Source organism: Oryx dammah, unplaced genomic scaffold (assembly GCF_014754425.2).
Source record: "Oryx dammah isolate SB20612 unplaced genomic scaffold, SCBI_Odam_1.1 HiC_scaffold_13, whole genome shotgun sequence".
In the NCBI taxonomy this organism is placed as follows: domain Eukaryota; kingdom Metazoa; phylum Chordata; class Mammalia; order Artiodactyla; family Bovidae; genus Oryx; species Oryx dammah.
In genome coordinates this window covers 35,229,011-35,249,191 of record NW_024070197.1, presented here as the reverse complement: position 1 = coordinate 35,249,191, position 20,181 = coordinate 35,229,011, and the positions used below count along the sequence as shown (strand labels likewise).

Genomic DNA, 20,181 nt, shown 5'->3' with positions numbered 1-20,181 from the left:
ACTCTCACATCTATACATGACTACTGGAAAAACCATAGCCTTGACTAGACAGACCTTTGTTGACAAAGTAATGTCTCTGCTTTTAAATATGCTATCTAGGTTGGTCATAACTTTTCTTCCAAGGAGCAAGCCTCTTTTAATTTCACGGCTGCAGCTACCATCTGCAGTGATTTTGGAGCTCCCCCAAATAAAGTCAGCCACTGTTTCCACTGTTTCCTCATCTATTTGCCATAAAGTGATGGGACCAGATGCCATGATCTTTGTTTTCTGAATGTTGAGTTTTAAGCCAGCTTTTTCACTCTCCTCTTTCACTTTCATCAAGAGGCTCTTTAGTTCCTCTTCACTTTCTGCCATAAGGGTGGTGTCATCTGCATATCTGAGGTTATTGATATTTCCCCCGAAAATCTTGATTCCAGCCTGGGCTTCATCCAGCTCAGCATTTCTCATAATGTACTCTGCATGTAAGTTAAACAAGCAGAGAGACAGTATATGGCCTTGATGTACTCCTTTCCCTATTTGGAACCAGTTTGTTTTTCCACGTCCAGTTCTAACTGTTGCTTCTTGACCTGCATACAGATTTCTCAAGAGGCAGGTTAGGTGGTCTGGTATTCCCATCTCTTTCAGAATTTTCCACAGTTTTTCATGATCCACACATTCAATGGCCTTGGCATAGTCAATAAAGCAGAAACAGCTGTTTTTCTGGAACTCCCTTGCTTTTTCAATGATCCAACGGATGTTGGCAATTCGATCTCTGGTTCTTCTGCCTTTTCTAAAACCAGCTACAACATCTGGAAGTTCACGGTTCATGGACTGTTGAAGCCTGGCTTGGAGGATTTTGAGCATTACTTTACTAGCGTGTGAGATGAGTGCAACTGTGCAGTAGTTTGAGCATTCTTTGGCATTGCCTTTCTTTGGGATTGGAATGAAACCTGACCTTTTCCAGTCCTGTGGCCATTGCTGAGTCTTCCAAACTGGCTGACATATTGAGTGCAGCACTATCACAGCATCATCTTTCAGGATTTGAAATAACTCAGTTGAAATTCCATCACCTCCACTAGCTTTGTCCATAGTGATGCTTCCTAAGGCCCACTTGACTTTGCATTCCAGGATTTCTGGCTCTAGGTGAGTGATCACACCATCGTGATTATCTGGGTCATGAAGATCTTTTTTGTATAGTTTCTGCCTAGAAGAACACAAAACTTGTTTCTTTTCCACTTCCTCTACACACAGTGCCCAGCACATAAGAGTTTGAAAACTATATTTGATCTATAAATATTGATTAAACCTGTATGGGTAGAAATAAGCATTTATTTCCATATTACAACCATGACATCATCCAACTTGAGGGAATAAATATAAGCCTGTAGACCAGTACTTACTCTCCAAAGTTTTTATGAATCAGAATTTCACCCCAAGTGGAAAGTCCTCCAGTTTTTGAAAAATGAAGAACTGATTCTCTTGAGACTGATTAGTCTTTGCAAGTAGCTCTATTTTCGACTCCCTTATCATATACTCCTGAATCATCCATATTTATCTGAGCCAATTATTCTTATTATTCAAGAATGTTATTCAGTTTTTCCACTTTATTTTCTTGAAATTCAGTCTAATCCTTCAAATAACAACCACCATCATAATAATAATGTTAACTATCTCATTCCCTTATATCTCTTCTTCATGGCACTTTGGTCAATAAATAAGAAAAGCATTTAATTGATGTATTTTAACATAATTATTAATGTTACAATCTCTCTAGTTGTTCTGTAAGCTCCAGGACATCAGGGCCATGCTTACTCCATTCATCATTTTGTCCCTGAGAGTGGAGGTGATCAATAAATATCTATTTACTGAATTGAAAAAGAAAAACAAAACATTAATATAAATGAGCGCATTAAAATGCTTAGAGTCTTTTCTTTTTTTTTTTCCTGTTTTAGTTTTTGGACTCATTGAGTTTTCAGTGTTGCTGTCTTTTCTGCCCCCCACCGCCCCCACCCTGGTCCTCTCTATTAGGACATAAAAAGCCTAATGCAGCAGAGCTTGAAATCAGACAGATGTGGTCAGGAAACCAGCTCTGACTTTTACTACCTGGGCAGCCTCCAGAAATTCACTCACCTGGAGCTTGTATTTCCTTTATGTAAAGTGAGGATCTCAGAGTTCACTTCACATGGTCACTAAGAAATTTAAAAGAAATATTGTACAGTAGCTGATCAATAAACAGGACCTTCCTTCCCTTTGATTTTATAAGCAGAATAGAATGTACAGTGTTATGTGCCACTGCCATAAGACTTCACTGCTTCTTCAAAAGGAAATATAAATGGACACAAAGGTGTTCTGGGCTATTCTTATGTAGCATCTATGGGCACATCCTTGTGTCCCTGATCTGCCTGTCATAAGCAATGTCACATCAACTGGTCCCACATGATCGAATGATCAGATGCTAATACATACTGAATATGAGAATTCAAAGATACACTCTGAACTTCTAGAAGCACCCATTTTTCAAATTCAGAATTCCCTGGAATCTGAAACTGATAGCCGTAAGTCTCTCTGAGGATGCCCATTTTCTAACCACACTCATCTGTGATGTAATTGTCCACATTTACTGGTTCGTTTATAACATGTTTTTGAACAGTTATCACAAGGTGAGCACAGTGCAAGGCATGTAGGTGTGCAGTAAGAACTAGACAGGATTCCCTGTAATTACACTTGAAATCCTTTCTGGGGGATAGTCTTTCTTAGAAAGAAAATTTGTTGTCTTTCATGCTTAAGTCCAGAGGAAATTATCTCACAGGACTATTCTGTAAATTTGACTTAGATGAAAACTGATGAAGTATTTATTCTAATCCAGCCTCTCAGTAGATTCCTATCTGTGCACTAGACCTATCTCAGTTGCCTTAAGGAGAATGGTGTCCAGTATGAATTAACACTCTTTTCTGAGCTTTCCAAAATTGTATTATATTAAATCACAGTTAACATTTTATGATGCTTAATACTCTGTTTTCCAAACTAGAAAAATTGAATATTAGATAATCCTTCTCTGGGGAGCTATAGCTTAAGTCATATTTGCTACAATATTTTAAAACAATTACTGAGCATCAATGATATGTTCAATATAGTCTTAAGTGCTGGGGATGCAGAGTTAGACTGAAAGGCTAAGAGTACAGTGGGGCTGGAACTATACAAACAAAGCCTGCTATACTGAAACAAAAACACCAAATGTATGTATATGTATGTATGTGTGTGTGTGTATTTTTTGAATATATAAGGTTAATATTTGATAGTCTTACATACATTTTGCTTTTCCATAAAATCAATGAAAGCACATCTTTGTCCTTCTTCTCTAAGTCATTTTGAACTAGTACAAATGAAACTCAGAGATATAGTTCAAAGGAGGGAAATATCATAGAAATAGAAACTACAATTTAATTCTGCAGGGACATGATTCATAGTAAGCTGGGGAAAATTCCTGATTCTAGCTGATCTGCTAAGTTTGGATATGTGTCATGGGGGTGAGAATTTGCTTTTGCTTCCACCTAAACCCATCCCAAAGCACCCCACTGTGACAGCAGCTGTTACATGTTATGTGGTTCAGTCTTTCTGTTCACCATGAACCTCCAAAGACTTTGGTTTCTCTAGAAAGAACACTTTGGCTCTAGCTATAGTTAGCACTGGACAGCTCCCTATAGGCTTAAAACTGTTCCAAGGTGTAAGTAATATGACAATCATACTTTTTTCAGCTTACTCAAGTATATATAATTGTTCTGGGGTGGATTTTGGGGGGTAGATTTGGGTAGGAGATTATTTTTTAGTAATCATAAAACAATTAATGTGACCACCATACTTACTTAACCTACTTTACCTCTCACAAGAGACTCTAAGCAGAGAAATAAATGATTAAGTCAGTGTGCACAAGCAGCCAGCTGATATACTCACTGGGATATGAAAATTTAATCATCACCAAGGCTATGGAAGGGACAGCATTTGTTGAGAATACTATTTCTAAATACTGAGCAGATTAGGATATTAATCCACTAGATACTTAAAGTGAAATTTTGTCATCATCGTACCATCCCTGAGTTGGAACTAAACAGCACAGCATGGTTTAAATATAGGGACAGGTGCCATTGCTTCTCTGATGGCTTAGTGGGAAATAATCCGCCTGCCAATGCAGGAGACACAGGTTCGATCCCTGGGTCAGGAAGATCCCCTGGAGAAGAAAATGGCAACCCACTCCAGTATTCTTTGCCTGGAAAATCCCATGGACAGAGGAGCCTGGAGGGCTATAGTTATGGGGTCATAAAAGTCAGACATGACTTAGTGTCTAAGATTCTAATTCTCACTAATTCATTCATTTATTCATTTTTTCAACAAATATTTATCTTGTGCTATATGTACCAAACAGTTATTCATAATCCTGATCTTTAATAAGATATCTTAAAATAGCTACTTAATATGGGGTAAGGATCCATCAAGGGTGCAAGACAGTGATACCTAGTTTGTTGCTGCCTATGATTTTATTCAGCATCTCTTGGTGGTTCTCCTACCTGAAATGTAAGGAACATGAGAAAGGAACTGTCTTTCTCTATATACTCTTTTGGCCTAAAATGAGCAGAGACTCACAAACTGATATTTCCCCCCATCTTGAGTTGATCTGCACATGAATCTGCATATATGTGTGTGTGTGTGTGTGTGTGTGTGTGTGTGTGTGTGTAGGTGGAGGTCTTGAAAGGGATATCTCTCTGTTTGTATTCTTTCCTTAAAAATCGTGGATATCTGTGCTCCTCAGTGTGTAAAGAAAATATAAATTGGATAAAGAGTGCATTAGGGGGCTATCCCCACAGTAAGAAAAGCATCTTTTGGCTCCTTCCCACGTCTTTTTGTCTGTTGGTTTCACACCTGAGTTCTCTGGGGAGAACCCCTGTTCTCCTTCCAGAGGGCTTAGAAGAGATTCCACATGTAATAGAGGATGTACCCGCTCCTAACCCCCATGGGCCACCCACTTCCTGGGAGGACCTGATCTGGGTTGTTCTGCAGTTTTCACAGTGAGTCAGCTGTGTGATGGATGCAGACACCCTAGATTTTGATCAGCACTTAGGGAGTAGTTCTTTATCAGTTACAATGAAATTGTCTCAGACAATTGGTTAAGCCAGCTTCCCTTTTCTCCATGTCACTCCCACCTTGCAGTCAGACTTTCAACTCCAAATCCTGAGATTTCAATGGAAACCAGTGTCTTGTACTTAATGATGCTCAGGTACTTTTCTCTCTACCATTCTTGAAAAAGCTTTGAGTTGTTCCAAGTGGAATTGTCCTGTCAAAAACATCACATTTTGTTTGATTCAACACAAATAAAAATATAAAAATAATATTCAAGATAGTCTAAATTTGTGAATGGCAAAAGCAAAGCATGGAGTACATGCTTTTTCCCCAATTTCATGAATGACTAAAAACAGTATTACAATCAGTATTTTTAAAAATTGGATACTTAGTCCCAAGAGGTGATGGCACTCATCCAAAAACAAAGTCATGCAAAAAATTAATAGGAGTTTGGATCCATAAATTAGCACCTAAGTTTATCTTATATACAAACATCTCTTAAAGTAAAAATCTTCTGATACGATTGAGGAATTGAAAACTATGGAATTTTTCAGTATCACCTCCATATATATTTTTTCCCTTGGACCACATATCCTCTTGATTTCTTCATGCTAAAAGGCCTTATTTAACAGTCTCCCCTACCCTGGAACAACTACCTGTTAATGGAAACAGGTTTTCAGGACACACAGCCTTTAGTATCACTACCTATTTTTTTAATTTTTATTTTATATTAGAGCATAGTTGGGTAACAATGTTGTATTAGTTATAGGCATATAACAAAGTGATTAGTTATACATATACATGGATCTATCCCTTTTCAAACTCTTTTCCTATTTAGGTTATTTCAGTGTATTGAGCAGAGTTCCCTGTGCTTATACAGTAGGTCCACGTTGGTTACCTTTTTCTAATCAGGGTATAATTGGGTTATAATATTGTGTTTGTCTTCTCCTGTACAATGAAGTGAATCAGCTATATGTATACATATATCCCCTTCCTTTTGGACCCCCCACCACCACCCCATCCCACGCTTCTGGGTCACCACAGAGCACCCAGCTGAGTTCCCTGTGCCAAACAACAGCTTCCCACTAGCTATCTCTTTTACACATGTGAAAGTTACTGAAAGGGAAAGTGAAAGTCGCTCATCATGTTCCACGCTTTACGACCCCATGGACTATACAGTCCGTGGAATTCTCCAGGCCACAATATTAGAGTGGGTAGCCTTTCCCTTCTTCAGAGGATCTTCCCAACCAAGGAGTTGAACCCAGGTCTCCCACACTGCAGGTGAATCCTTTACCAGCTGAGCCACAAGGGAAGCCCAAGAATACTGGAGTGGGTAGCCTATCCCTTCTCCAGGAGATCTTCCCAACCTAGGAATCAAACTGAGGTCTGCTGCATTGCAAGCAGATTCATTACCAACTGGGTTATTAGGGAAGCCCATTCCCATTTTATACATGGTAGTGTATATATGTCAATCATAACCTCCCAGTTCATCCTACCTCCTCATCCCTCCCACTATGTCCACACATCTGTTCCCTACACCTGTGTTTCTATTCCTGCCCTGCAAATAGGCTCATCTGTACCATTTTTCTAGATTCCACGTATATACATTAATGTACGATGTTTGTTTTTCACTTTCTAACTTACTTCAGTCTGTATGACAGTCTCTAGGCCCAATACTACCTGTTAAAAGGTTTCTTTAATCTCCTCTTTCAGCACTAGATGCCTTCACTGGACTCCTCAGCATCCCCATCTCAAGAATTCTTGGAAAGTGAGAGGATGGGAAAATATATTCTATCCAAATGGGAAGCAAAAGAAAGCTGGAGTAGTAATCCTCATATAAAACAAAATAGACCTTAAAATAAAGAAGATTACAGGAGATAAGAAAGGATATTACATAATGATCAAGGGATCAATCCAAAGGGAAGACATAACAATTATAAATATCTATGCACTCAATGTAGAAGCTCCTCAATACATAAGACAAACACTAACAGACATAAAAGGAGAAATTGACAATAACACAATAGTAGTAGGAGGCTTTAACACCCCACTCATACCAATGGGCAGATCATCAAAACAGAAAATTAATAAGGACACACAAGTCTGAAATAATACTTTAAATGAGATGAATCTCATTGATATCTTCAGGACATTCCATCCAAAGGCAGAAGAATATACCTTCTTCTCAAGTGCACATGGAACATTCTCCAGGATAGACCACATCTTGGATCACAAATCAAACCTCAGTAAATTTAAGAAAACTCAAATTGTATCAAGCATCTTTTCCAACCACAATGCTATGGAGACTAGATATCAAACACAAGAAAAAAAAAAAACTGTAAGAAACACAAACACATGGAGATTAAACAACACATTTCTAAATAACCAGCAGGTTACTGAAGAAATTAAAAGGGAAATCAAAAAATTTCTAGAAACAAAGGACAATGAAAACACAACTCAAAACCTATGGGATGCAGCAAAAATAGTTCTAAGAGGGAAGTTTATAGCAATACAATCCCACCTCAAGAAACAGGAAAAATATTGAATAGAAAACCTAACTTTACACCTAAAGCAACTGGAAAAAGAAGAAGAAAAAATTCCCAAAATTAGTAGAAGGAAAGAAATCATAAAGACCTGAGCAGAAATAAATGAAAAAGAAATGAAAGAAACAATAGTAAAGATTAATAAAACTAAAAGCTGGTTCATTGAGAAGATAAACAAAATTGGCAAACCCTTAGCCAGATTCATTAAGAAAAAAAGAGAGAAGAAACAAATAAATTAGAAATGAAAAAGGAGAGGTTACAACAGACAATGCAGAAATACAAGGATTATAAGAGACTATTATGAACAACTATATGGCAACAAAATAGATAATCTGGAAGAAAAGGACAGATTCTTAGAAAAGTTCAATCTTCCAAGAATGAACCAGGAAGAAATAGAAATTATGAACAACCCAATTACAAGCCCTGAAATTGAAGCTGTGATCAAAAACCTCCCCCAAAAACAAAAGCCCAGGACCAGATGGCTTCAAAGGAGAATTCTATCAAACATTTCAAAGAGCTAATGCCTATCCTTCTAAAACCCTTTCTAAAAATTGCAGAGGAAATAACACTTCCAAACTCATTCTACAAGGCCACCATCACCCTGATACCAAAACCAGACAAAGAAAAAGAAAAAAATTAGACACAAAAAAAGAAAACTACAGGCCAATATCACTGATGAACATAGATGCAAAAATCCTCCACAAAGTTTTAGCAAACAGAATTCAACAACACATCAAAAAGCTCACACATCATCATGTTGGGTTTATTCCAGGGATACAAGGATTCTTCAATATATGCAAATCAATCAATGTGATATACCATATTAACAAATTGAAAGATAAAAACCATATGATCATCTCAAGAGATGAAGAAAAAGCCTTTGACAAAATTTAGCACCTACTTATGATTAAAGCTCTTCATGTCAATGTATGGCAAAACCAATACAGAATTGTAAAGTAAAATAAAATAAAAAAAAAAACAAAAACAAAAACAAAAAACTCTTCAAAAAATCATCATAGAAGGAACCAACCTCAACATAGTAAAGGCCATATATGATAAACCTACAGCAAACATTAGTCTCAATGGTGAAAAACTGAAAGCATTCCCCCTTAGAGCAGGAACAAGAAAAAAGTGTCCACTTTCACCACAATTATTCAACAGTTGGAAGTCCTAGCTATAGCAATCAAAGAAGAAAAAGAAATAAAAGGAACCCAGATCAGAAAAGAAGAAGTAAAGCTCTCACTGTTTGCAGATGACATGATACTGTACCTAGAAAACCCTAAAGATGTAACAGAAAATTACTAGAGCCAACCAGTGAATTTAGCAGTTATGGGATGCAAAATCAATACACAGAAATCACTTGCATTTCTATATACTAACAATGAAAAATCAGAAACAGCAATTAAGGAATCAATCCCATTCACCATTGCAACAAAAAGAATTAAATATCTAGGAATAAATTTACCTAAGGAGACAAAAGAACTGTACAGAGAAAATTATAAGACACTAATGAAAGAAAGAAAAGACATAAATAAAATGATATAAACAGATGGAGAGATATTGCATGTTCCTGGGTAGGAAGAATAAATATTGTAACAATGACTATACTACCAAATGCAATCTACAGATTCAATGCAATCCCTATCAAATTACCAATAGCATTTTTCACATAACTAGAACAAAAAACTTCACAGTTCATATGGAAACACAAAAGACCCCAAATAGCCAAAGCAGTCTAGAGAAAGAAGAATGGAGCTGGAGGAATCAAGCTTCCTGACTTCAAGTTATACTACAAAGCTACAGTCATCAAGACAGTATGGTACTGGCACAAAAACAGAAATACAGACCAATGGAACAAGGTAGAAAGCCCAGAAATAAACCCATGCACCTATGGGTACCTTATTTTTAACAAAGGAGGCAAGAATATACAGTTGGGCAAAGACAGCCTCTTCAATAAATGGTGCTGGGAAAACTGGACAGCTCCAGTAAAAATGAAATAAGAACACTTCCTTACACCATACACAAAGATAAACTCAAAATGGATTACAGACCTAAATATAAGACCAGAAACTATAAAACTCTTAGAGGAAAACATAGGCAGAACACTTGATGACATAAATCAAAGCAAGATCCTCTATGACACACTTGCTAGAGTAATGGAAATAAAAACCAAAGTAAACAAGTGGGACCTAATTAAAAAAAAAAAAAAAAACCTTTTGCACAGCAAAGGAAACTATAAGCAAGGTGAAAATACAACCCTCAGAATGGGAGAAAAAAATAGCAAATGAACAACTAACTGTCAAAGGATTAATTTCCAAAATATACACGCAGCTCATACAACTCAACACCAGAAAAACAAACAACTCAGTCAAAAAGTGGCAAAAAGACCTAAACAGACATTTCTGCAAAGAAGACATACACATGGCTGACAAACACATGAAAAGACGCTCAACATTGCTCATTGTTAGAGAAACACAAATCAAAACTACAATGAGCTATCACCTCACACTGGTCAGAATGGCCCTAATCAAGAAGTCTACAAAAAATAAATGCTGGAGAGGGTGTGGAGAAAAGGGAACACTCTTGCACTGTTAGTGGGAATGTAAACTGATACAGCCACAATGGAAGATAATATGGAGATTCCTTAAAAAACTAGGAATAAAACCACCATATGACCCAGCAATCCCACTAGCAGGCATATACCCTGAGGAAACAAAAGTTGAGAGAGACACATGTATCCCATTGTTCATTGCAGCATTGTTTACAATAGCTAGAACATGGAAGCAACCTAGATATCCATCAACAGATGAATGGACAAAGAGGTTGTGGTATATATACACAATGGAATATTACTCAGCCATAAAAAGGAACACGTTAGAGTTAGTTCTAATGAAGTGGATGAACCTAGAACCTATTATACAGAGTGAAGTGAGTCAGAAAGAGAAAGATAAACACTGTATTCTGACACATATATACAGAAGCTAGAAAAATGTTACTGAAGAATTTACTTACAGGGCAACAATGGAGAAACAGACATAGAGAATAGACTTACAGACATGTGGAGAAGGGAGGAGAGGGTGAGATGTATGGAAAGAGTAACATGTTAACTTACATTACCATATGTAAAATAGATAGCCAATGGGAATTTGCTGTGTGGCTCAGGAAACTCAAACAGGGGCTCTGTATTGACCTAGAGGGGTGGGATGGGGCAGGAGATGGGAGGGAGGTTCAAAAGGGAGGGGATATATGTATACCTGTGGCTGATTCATGTTGAGGTTTGACAGAAAACAGCAAAACTCTGTAAAGCAATTATCCTTCAATAAAAAATAAATAAATTACAAAAAAAAAAAAAAGAATTCTGCCAAGGATCCTATGTTATCACACTGTTCTGATTGCCCACATATTTTGGCTTCCAGATGGCTCAGTGGTAGAGAATCTACCTGCCAAGCAGGCTACGTGGGTTCAATCCCTAGGTCAGGAAGATCCCCTGAAAAAGGAAATGGCAAGCCAATCCAGTATTGTTGCCTGAAGAATTCCATGCCAGAGGGGCCTGGGTAGGTGGCAGTCCATGGAGTCACAAAGAGACAGACATGACTCAGTGACTAAACAACAGCAACAACATATATCTCTTTTAGGGTTTATCATATACAACACTGCATGCTCAATGGCTAGCACATGACTTTAATATTAGAGTGTAGATGTTGACTAGGTATCATTTAATGTGAATTACAAAGAGATTTTCATTCATCAATGTATATCCTAGCATTGTTGGACAGCTTGAGTTTATCTGAATATTTCTTCTCAAAGGTCTGCACAGGAAAATTCTTTAGCCAGTCCTCAAGGCAGTGGAAATGATAATTTATGTAATCCTGATATTTTTAAAAAAGAGATCTTCTATGTTTGCAGTTTATCACTTTGGCTCAGAAGTTATAACAATGACTCAATTCCATGAAGGCATTTCATGAAGATTCTATGTATTATCCTTGATTTTTATAAAAGAGAACCATTTGTTATATGGATTATTTTTATCAAGGAGTACTTTTTGCCTTAGCTCATTTTTACAGGTTCCACTGAGACAAATGCTATTTGTATCCAATGAAGAAAGATGGTCTGAGTCTCAAAAAAAGGTCAGTGAATTAACTTGGTTTATTTTGCAACTGGTCATTTTTCTTAGTCTTGATTGCCTGGAGCAACGTGTACACTGTCCTGTAACTTTACCCTGATTTCTTCAGATAATTAAGCATTTACTATTCACTTGCCTTGCATTTTATTTAGATGTTCCATCTTCAGTCACTTAGGATGGTCTGCAACTGTTTTCTCACTGCTGTCCTCAAATTAGTAGCTTTTTAAATAAATGCCACATTTCTCCCTGTCTGTGCCCAAAATGTTACAAGCAAACATATGGTATTGGGGGTGGCAAGGAGGGGAAAACAAAAAAAAAGAGAGAGAGAAAACATTTATAGAATACAAATAAGCTATTTTCAGCCTTTTGAAGCTATTCACAAAAATGACACTTCATTTTACAATTACTACTGCCTCATATCTTATCTGACATCAAACTGTTTCCTGTGTCCATGTATAAAGGAGACCTGGGCCCAATTCCAAGTTCTATGGGTCCATTTCTATATCAACAGCAGCCCTGGGAACGAGACACAATGCTTGGGAGTCAGGTGGGGTTACAGGAGAACGTGAAAAACTGGATCTTGCGATCAGAGAGACTCACCTGAAACCTTGCTTCAAACACCTTGTGCAATAAATGTATTAATATCAGTTCTGATCCTCCGTTCTCTCATCAGTAACACGGAGATGACATTTAGTACCTACCCCAAAATATGGTATGGCATAAATTAAATTAAATTTGATAATGCATGCAAACCTAATTAGCACACTGCCAAGAAGACAATACGTGTTCAATAAATGAGGTGATTGTTGTTTATAGTCTTCTTTTTATTCTTCCTGTTGTTCATAATTTGACAGAGAGTTTGATATAAGGATAGGGAAGACATTTTACCTTACTTTCTCTCAAATACAGTTCTGTCAACTGCAAATTAGAGACAGAAATTCTTCTTTCTTCAATGTGGTTTAGAAACACAGTAACATTTTACCTTTTATTACCATTTTATTTTTATTACTATCACAGTGATCTCCAGAATAGGAAGATATATTAATAACCATCCTTTCTTCTGCAATGGCTGCAACAGTTCCCTGAACCTTTCCATCTCAACATCTAATCTAGAACTGAATCTGAGCAGGAGTTTATAAGTCTCAAGGTTCATTCTGCAAGTACCAGAATAGCACTGCATTGGCTAGACACTTAAGATATAGCATGAGACTTGGAAATGATGTGAATTTGAGTCTTCAGTGAATCTCAGTAAAAACAACAAAAATCACACGTGAGGTTACAGTTGTGTTCTTACTACCACAAAAATAGACAGAAGGAAGACAGGCTGGAAACCAAACTGGATTCCCTTCCTGGTGTTTCCACATCTCTATAAGTTGTGGCAAGCTTTTCCTGTTCTCTTTATTAATTCATTCCTTCCTTCTCTTCTGTTTACCCACCCTACCCTCTTCATACCTTTCTGTCTCAACTACTTACTGAATAATTTCAGGTGCCAAACTCTCTGCTAGGCATAGGGATGCAAAATGAACAAATTAGACAAGCCCCAACCTTTCATGAGCTGTACATTCTAGCATGAAAACTGACTTAGAAACATAAGCAAGTCAATTACAAGATAATTACTGAATAGGAGACACTCACAGAAGAGAATAAACAGAATAATAGCAAATCTTTCTGAATCCTAAGCTGATACCTAAAATAAGAGGAGAAGCTTTTCCTGAGACAGAGCAATTAATGTGCTCTGGTGACAGGAAATAAGTCCATAAAGTTGGAAGCAGGAAGCAAGCAGGAAAACAGAACTTCTATGTTCCAAAGTCTGGAGTTCTGTCCTTAGCATTCTTGTGAGAGTAAAACAAGACACTTACTTGTATTCTTGTCTCCTACACTTGGGTTTTGTCAGTGGAACCACCGACTGCAACTGCCTACCCTGGCCAGATAGGCCAGTGGTCGCCACAGTGATCACTTGTGGCAATCCAGAACTAACAAGCTACTGCCCACTGGAAGAATTCAGAAAAAGCCAAAAGGAAAGAGGAAACTCCAGTCCTTACATCCTACCACCTCTCAGAATCCTTCTCACTGGAATCCATCTTGGCTGAGTGATGTGTGCAGCACCAAGAAGGACCCTGAGCCAGAGTGATTGGCCAGAGACAACCTGGAAGCTAACCCAATCACCATAAATCCTGAGACTGTGAGCCACGTGGCGGAGCAGTTCTGAGTTCCCTTGCCCTCCTGCTTTCTGCCCAGGCACGCCTTCCCAATAAAGTCTCTTGCCTTCGAGCACAGGTGTCTCCTCAGAAAATTCATTTCTGAGTGTCAGTCAAGAGCCCACCCTCAGGCCCTGGAAGGGGGTCCCCCCTCCTGTAACAGTTTTCTTTTCCTTATTGAAAATATTCTAACATCAAGGACTTGCTGACAGTGGTCAGTGGTCAGTGGGCAGTCTTCTCTATACAGATCATTCCCCCAAATGATTCTCCAGATTCCAGTTTTTGCTGGAGGTCATGTCACTAAGTTCCGTGCAACTCTTCACGACATCATGAACTACAGCATGCCAGACTTCCCTGTCCTTCACTATCTCCTGGAGTTTGCTCAACCTCATGTCCATTGAGTCGATGATGCCATCCAACCATCTCATCCTCTGGCGCCCCCTTCTCCTTCTGCCATCAGACTTTCCCAGCATGAGGGTCTTTTCCAGTGAATCAGCTCTTTCCATCAGGTGGTCCAAGTACTGGGGCTTCTGCTTCAGCATCAGTCCTTCCAATGAATATTCAGGGTTGATTTCTATTGGGATTGATTGGTTTGATCTCTTGGCTGTCCAAGGGACTCCAAGAGTCTTCTCCAGCACCACAGTCTGAAAGTATCAATTTGGCACTCAGCCTTCTTTATGGTCCAACTCTCACATCCATACATGATTACTTGAGGCATATGTAGGACTGGTTTTTGGTTTTTGTTTGTTTTTGTTTTTTTTGATGGCAAGAAAAAATATTTTATTTTTTTTCCATTTTTTAAAATTTAAATTTATTTATTTTAATTGGAGGCTAATTAGGACTGGTTTTAAGTTTCAAGCGGGTATCTTACTCTTCCTAGGTTTATCTCAGCCAACAGCTGCGCAAGGCAGGTGATAATAAAACCTGGCCATTTGTGTACACTATGAGACTCCTTTTAAGAGAAATTTTTGTTCCAGGGACCTCTATGGGTTTGGCCAAAATGCTGGTGAATCTACACTGCCTTAGCGTATATCCTCTCCTAACTTGCATGGGTTTAAGGTCAGAATTACAGTGTGATGGACTTCCCTGCCTAAGTCTGTTTCATGTCTAACCTAGATTGCATGTTTTTGACCCTCCACAAATTCATATGGTGAGCTGTAATCCCCTCTGTGATGGTATTTGGAGGTGGCAGCTTTGAGAGGTAGATCATGAGGGTGAATCCTTCAAAAATAGTATTAATATTCATATAAAAAGAAGCCAGAGACCTAGCTTTTTCTCTTTCCAAGGGAACAGGAGAGACAGCCTCTGCAGTCACCAGAACCTGACTGTGCCCACCCTGATCTCAAACTTCCAGCCTCCAGGCCTCTGAGAAATAAAGGTCTGATTCTTCTAAGTTGCCCAGTTTATCATATTTTGTTACAGCAGTGGAACTAAGACAGTACTTCTTCTATCTATCACAGTCTTTAAGCCCCAAGAAGTCACTTGTCCTCCTAACTCCAAGTCAGAGTCTATTTCTCAGATGAGGCAAACGAGGCAAATCTTCTCATCACTAGAAAGGGTATTTTCTTTCCTTTTGCTTAGAAAATAAAAATTCAGATGTTCTATGTTCTTTGTACATTTTTCTAATATAAAATATTTAAAAATATTCTTAATATACTTCTGCCTTTATATCTTCCTCTACTATGTGCACATGCATTCACACCAGTCTCAATTTTTCTTTTAGAAAGATGAACAAAGGTCTCAGAGATAGACAAATTTAGATCCTTTAGGAACAACTAAGCCTCTGCTTTCATTTGAACAAACTCAAGTATAATTAAGCAAACACAATAATGCTTACTTTTCACTTAACATGTTGATGTTTCAATATGTGATTTGCTATTTGATAAGCTATTTGATAAACTATATCAATTTGCTAATTGATAAGCTATTAAACATCTGTGCTGACTCTATTATTAAATTTAGCCTCTACTTCCTTCTGCACTCTGGCTGCTTGAGTTAAAAACCTTAACTTTATTCAACCAGTATTTATTAAGTAACTTCTATGTACATGCTTCAAGTATCATTTCTCTCCAGTGCATTTCCACAACAGTATCAGAATACACTTTCTAAAATATGAATCAGATAACTTTGTATCTGTCAAATTGGACATGATAAGGCTAAAATGAATATGTGTTGAGATAAACACTCATTATGCTGAGTGAAAATGTACATATTAAATGTTGCTGACAACATTTAATTAAGCAAATAGCAATATATGTCAAATGAGATTTAAAGTTGCCCAAATTCTCTGACTTAGTACTAGGCTTTTATTCTCTGTACTTCATGGTAAGTTATTCCTAAAGATATAAATTATTTAAATGGCATCATCATGCTTCCTTGTATTTATGTTGAAAAAAATCTGTCTGCCAAAATGGATTGTGAGATATTGTAGGCTGAGATTAGCCTTTGTGAATTTGTCTCCTTATATCTCACTTGCTTCCTGGCACATACTGAATGCTGATTTGGACATTTGTTGGAAGGTAAAAACTTACAGTTATAAAATAAATAAGTCCTGGGGATATAATGTTCTGTGTGATGGTGCTAGGGTTTAAGAACCTGCCTGCCGATGCAGGAGACTTAAGAGACTCAGGTTCAGTCCCTGGGTTGGAAAGATCCCCTGGAGAAGGGCCTAGCAACCCACTCCTGTATTCTTGTCTGGAGAATCCCATGGAAAGAGGAGCCTGGTGGGTGACAGTTCATAGGGTCGCACAGAGTCAGACACACCTGAAGTGACTCAGCACAGCATGGCACATGACGTCTATATTGTGACATATATTTAGAAGTTGCCAAGATCCTAAAATTTCTCATCAAAAGAAAAAAAATACAACTGTGTGGTGATGGATGTTAACCAGACTTACTCTGATAATCACTTCACAGTATATGCTGTGCTGCACTCAATCATGTCTGACTCTTTGAGGCCCCATGGACTATAGCCTGCCAGGCTCCCCTGTCCATGGGATTCTCCAGGCAAAAATACTGGTGTGTTGCCATGCCCTCCTCCAGGGAATCTTCCCAACCCAGGGATCAAACCTAGGTCTCCCATGTTGCAGGTGGATTCTTTACCATCTAAGCCACCAGGGAAGCTCACTTGGGCTTCAGTATTCTTATACTGAAGTGAGTAGCCTATCCTTTCTCCAGGGGAACTTCCCAACCCATGAATCGAACCAGGGTCTCCTGCATTGCAAGTGGATTCTTTACCAGCTGAGCTACCAGGGAATCCCTATTAAATCTTTATGCTATACATCTGAAACTAATATAACGCTATGTGTCAATTGTTTCTCAATATCTTCTCAATATACTTTCTCAATAATTGTTTCTCAATATATTACACTGTAAATGGTGGACCAAAAGATTCAAGTAAACAAACAAATAGCCAAGGAGCAAAGAGGAAATTATTCAATTTCACTTAAGGAGTTAATACTTTTCTGTTTTGTGAATGCCGCTATACCATAACTCTTGCCATTGAAAAGAGAAGTTGGATGTCTGACAGTGGCTTTGAAATTAAAGCCCTGGGTGTGAGTCCCAACCCTGGTCCCATCTCTCACTGCCACTCTGGCCGAGGAGTAGGACATCTCCAGATGTTTCTCTCTTCCCTTAAAATTCAGAGCTGACCACCTTCTCTACTCTTCCCCAGGATCATCAAAGAGGACAAAGGAGATGACATCTATAGCAGACTTTTTCTTCACTGTGGAAAACCGTATGTAATTATGCCCCTAATTAATGTATTTTGCAAGAGTTATTTCCTGTTTCTGAATCTAAATTCAATTTTAAGCCATGACCTATTTATGTATAGATATACTTTTTCTCACTTTTAAATGCATGAGGATTTTTCTTTGAATTAAAAAAAAAGTGAGGAGAGGCTCTAAATTTTTAATTTAATTAATAATTGACTTAATGGTAAGACATGAAAATTCATCTCAATACTGCTGAAAACTCATGAATCAAAGTAACAAATGTATATGTGCCCACATATTGAACTTTTCTATTTGGAAGTCTGCAGACAAAATCACCAGATACAGGAAAAAAACTATACCCAAAAGATGGTGCTATTTTAAGTAATTTTAAAATATGCTATAAAAATTATGATTATAAAAAGTCTGACACAGTGTCTTTACTCTCTTGCTACACTGTTAAAATTAAACAATAAAAGATATATCTTCATTTACAAAACTGTTATTTTATGAAGTTATCTGCCAAATCATTAAAAATAGATTTTTTTGTTTTCCTGTTTTATTTTTTTAAAATAACTTATTTCCTGTTTGCTAAAATCTATACCATTGAACTCAGGATACTCGTTGCATTTAATATTGGCAAAAATAATAATATTTTCATGAGAGTTCTAGTACACAGATATCAGAATCCTGTTTAACAAATGAGGAATCTAGTAACAAATATAATAATATCCATGCATGAAATGATTACCACATGCCATGTACTGTGTGCTGAATATTTACTGGTTCATCTGATCTTCATAAGGCTATGAGGAAGGTTCCACTCCACTTCATAGATGTGTGAGTTGAAACTTAGAAATCTTTATAAATGTCACTTGCCAAGCATTTTGTAGCCAATAAGTAATTGTATTTATTCTTAAATCTGATATCTAAGTTGGCCTGAGGTATAAGCACACTTTTTTCCCAGGGATGAACAACAGTGCCAGGCCATCGGTTAAACAGGTGAGATTCTACAAAGCATCTGCAATTCATTTTAATATGTATCAAAATGATTGTCAGACTTGCCATGTACCTGGTACTGCACAGGAATAACACATTCAAATGTTACTGAGAGGCAGTGAAGCTCCTTAACCAGAGCATTTCATAATCCACATCCCAAGAAAAGTGTTTCCCTGAAGCAATGACATAGTAAATAGAATTCAAAATTTAGGCCACAAACCTGTTTCAGGCTCAATGGAAAAATAAGGTTGCCCTTCCAAGATGCTATAAACCAACTTCGCACTGTTTCCATAAACTGGGTCATCAGCATCAGTAGCTGTTACATTAGTGACAGACGTACCTAAAAAAAAAGGAAAAGAAAAAGAGAAAATAAGAATTAACACATTATTCTTTGCCAAGAGCTGAATTTTGTCAAGGATATTATACAGAAATCCATGTGTGGTAATGAGGAAGAAAAGAAATCTTTTTAAAAATATGGAGATAAACTATCATAACTTCAACGATATACAAGCCTTTTAAAAGACAGAGTACTGCTAAGTTGATGTACTATATAAAGACAGCTCTTTTAGAATCCGTATTATTTAAGATTCCTTTGTAGTTTTCATTTGAAAGATACCTATCAGATTCGTGGGCTTAGAGAATATGAAAAGGATACATGTCAAAGAAATATGAAACATAAGGTTAATAATATGATGGATATAAAATGTAACATTTAAGTTCTCCAAAAAGAATTTACTTGGAAAAACTGGTTGCTGAAAAAGCTGCACAGAATATGAAAGGAATATTTTATCCCATCTTATTTATTTCCTCAAAATATAAAATTACATTGGACTACTAATTAATCATAATAGATAACTGGGCCTATGGATAACAGAATCAAAACTTTTATTTTTTTCCCCAGATTAACTTTCCATTTTTATTCACTCATTCATTTAGCCATTGAATACATTCAGCTTGCCTGAAACAAAGTCAAAATTTACACTTGAGAAGCTTACAGTCTGGTGGTAGGAGGGAAGAGGAGAGGAGAGACAAATCCAGCTGAATGCACTGACACTGAGTTTGGACCTCTCACTTAATCCAGCACAAACCAGATATGGTCAGAGACAGCTTTCTGAGAGGCATTGCACTTGAGTGGAATTATGGAAGGGGAAAGACGCTTACTCCTTGGAAGGAAAGTTATGACCAACCTAGATAGCATATTCAAATGCAGAGACATTACTTTGCCAACAAAGGTCCATCTAGTCATGGCTATGGTTTTTCCAATGGTCATGTATGGATGCGAGAGTTGGACTGTGAACAAGGCTGAGCACCGAATAATTGATGCTTCTGAACTGTGGTGTTGGAGAAGACTCTTGAGAGTCCCTTGGACTGCAAGGAGATCCAACCAGTCCATTCTGAAGATCAGCCCTGGGTGTTCTTTGGAAGGAATGATGCTAAAGCTGAAACTCCAATACTTTGGCCACCTCATGCGAAGAGTTGACTCTTTGGAAAAGACTCTGCTGCTGGGAGGGATTGGG

The 20,181-nt window shown here is 37.6% G+C and overlaps 1 protein-coding gene across 1 annotated transcript in view; it reads right to left on the bottom strand.

Annotated features, from left to right (window-relative positions):
• CDH8 (cadherin 8) overlaps nt 1-20,181 on the bottom strand; it is a 327,579-nt gene that overhangs the window by 112,825 nt on the left and 194,573 nt on the right. The window contains 1 exon segment of the mRNA XM_040253857.1: nt 18,885-19,004. Coding sequence (XP_040109791.1) covers nt 18,885-19,004 — 120 coding nt within the window.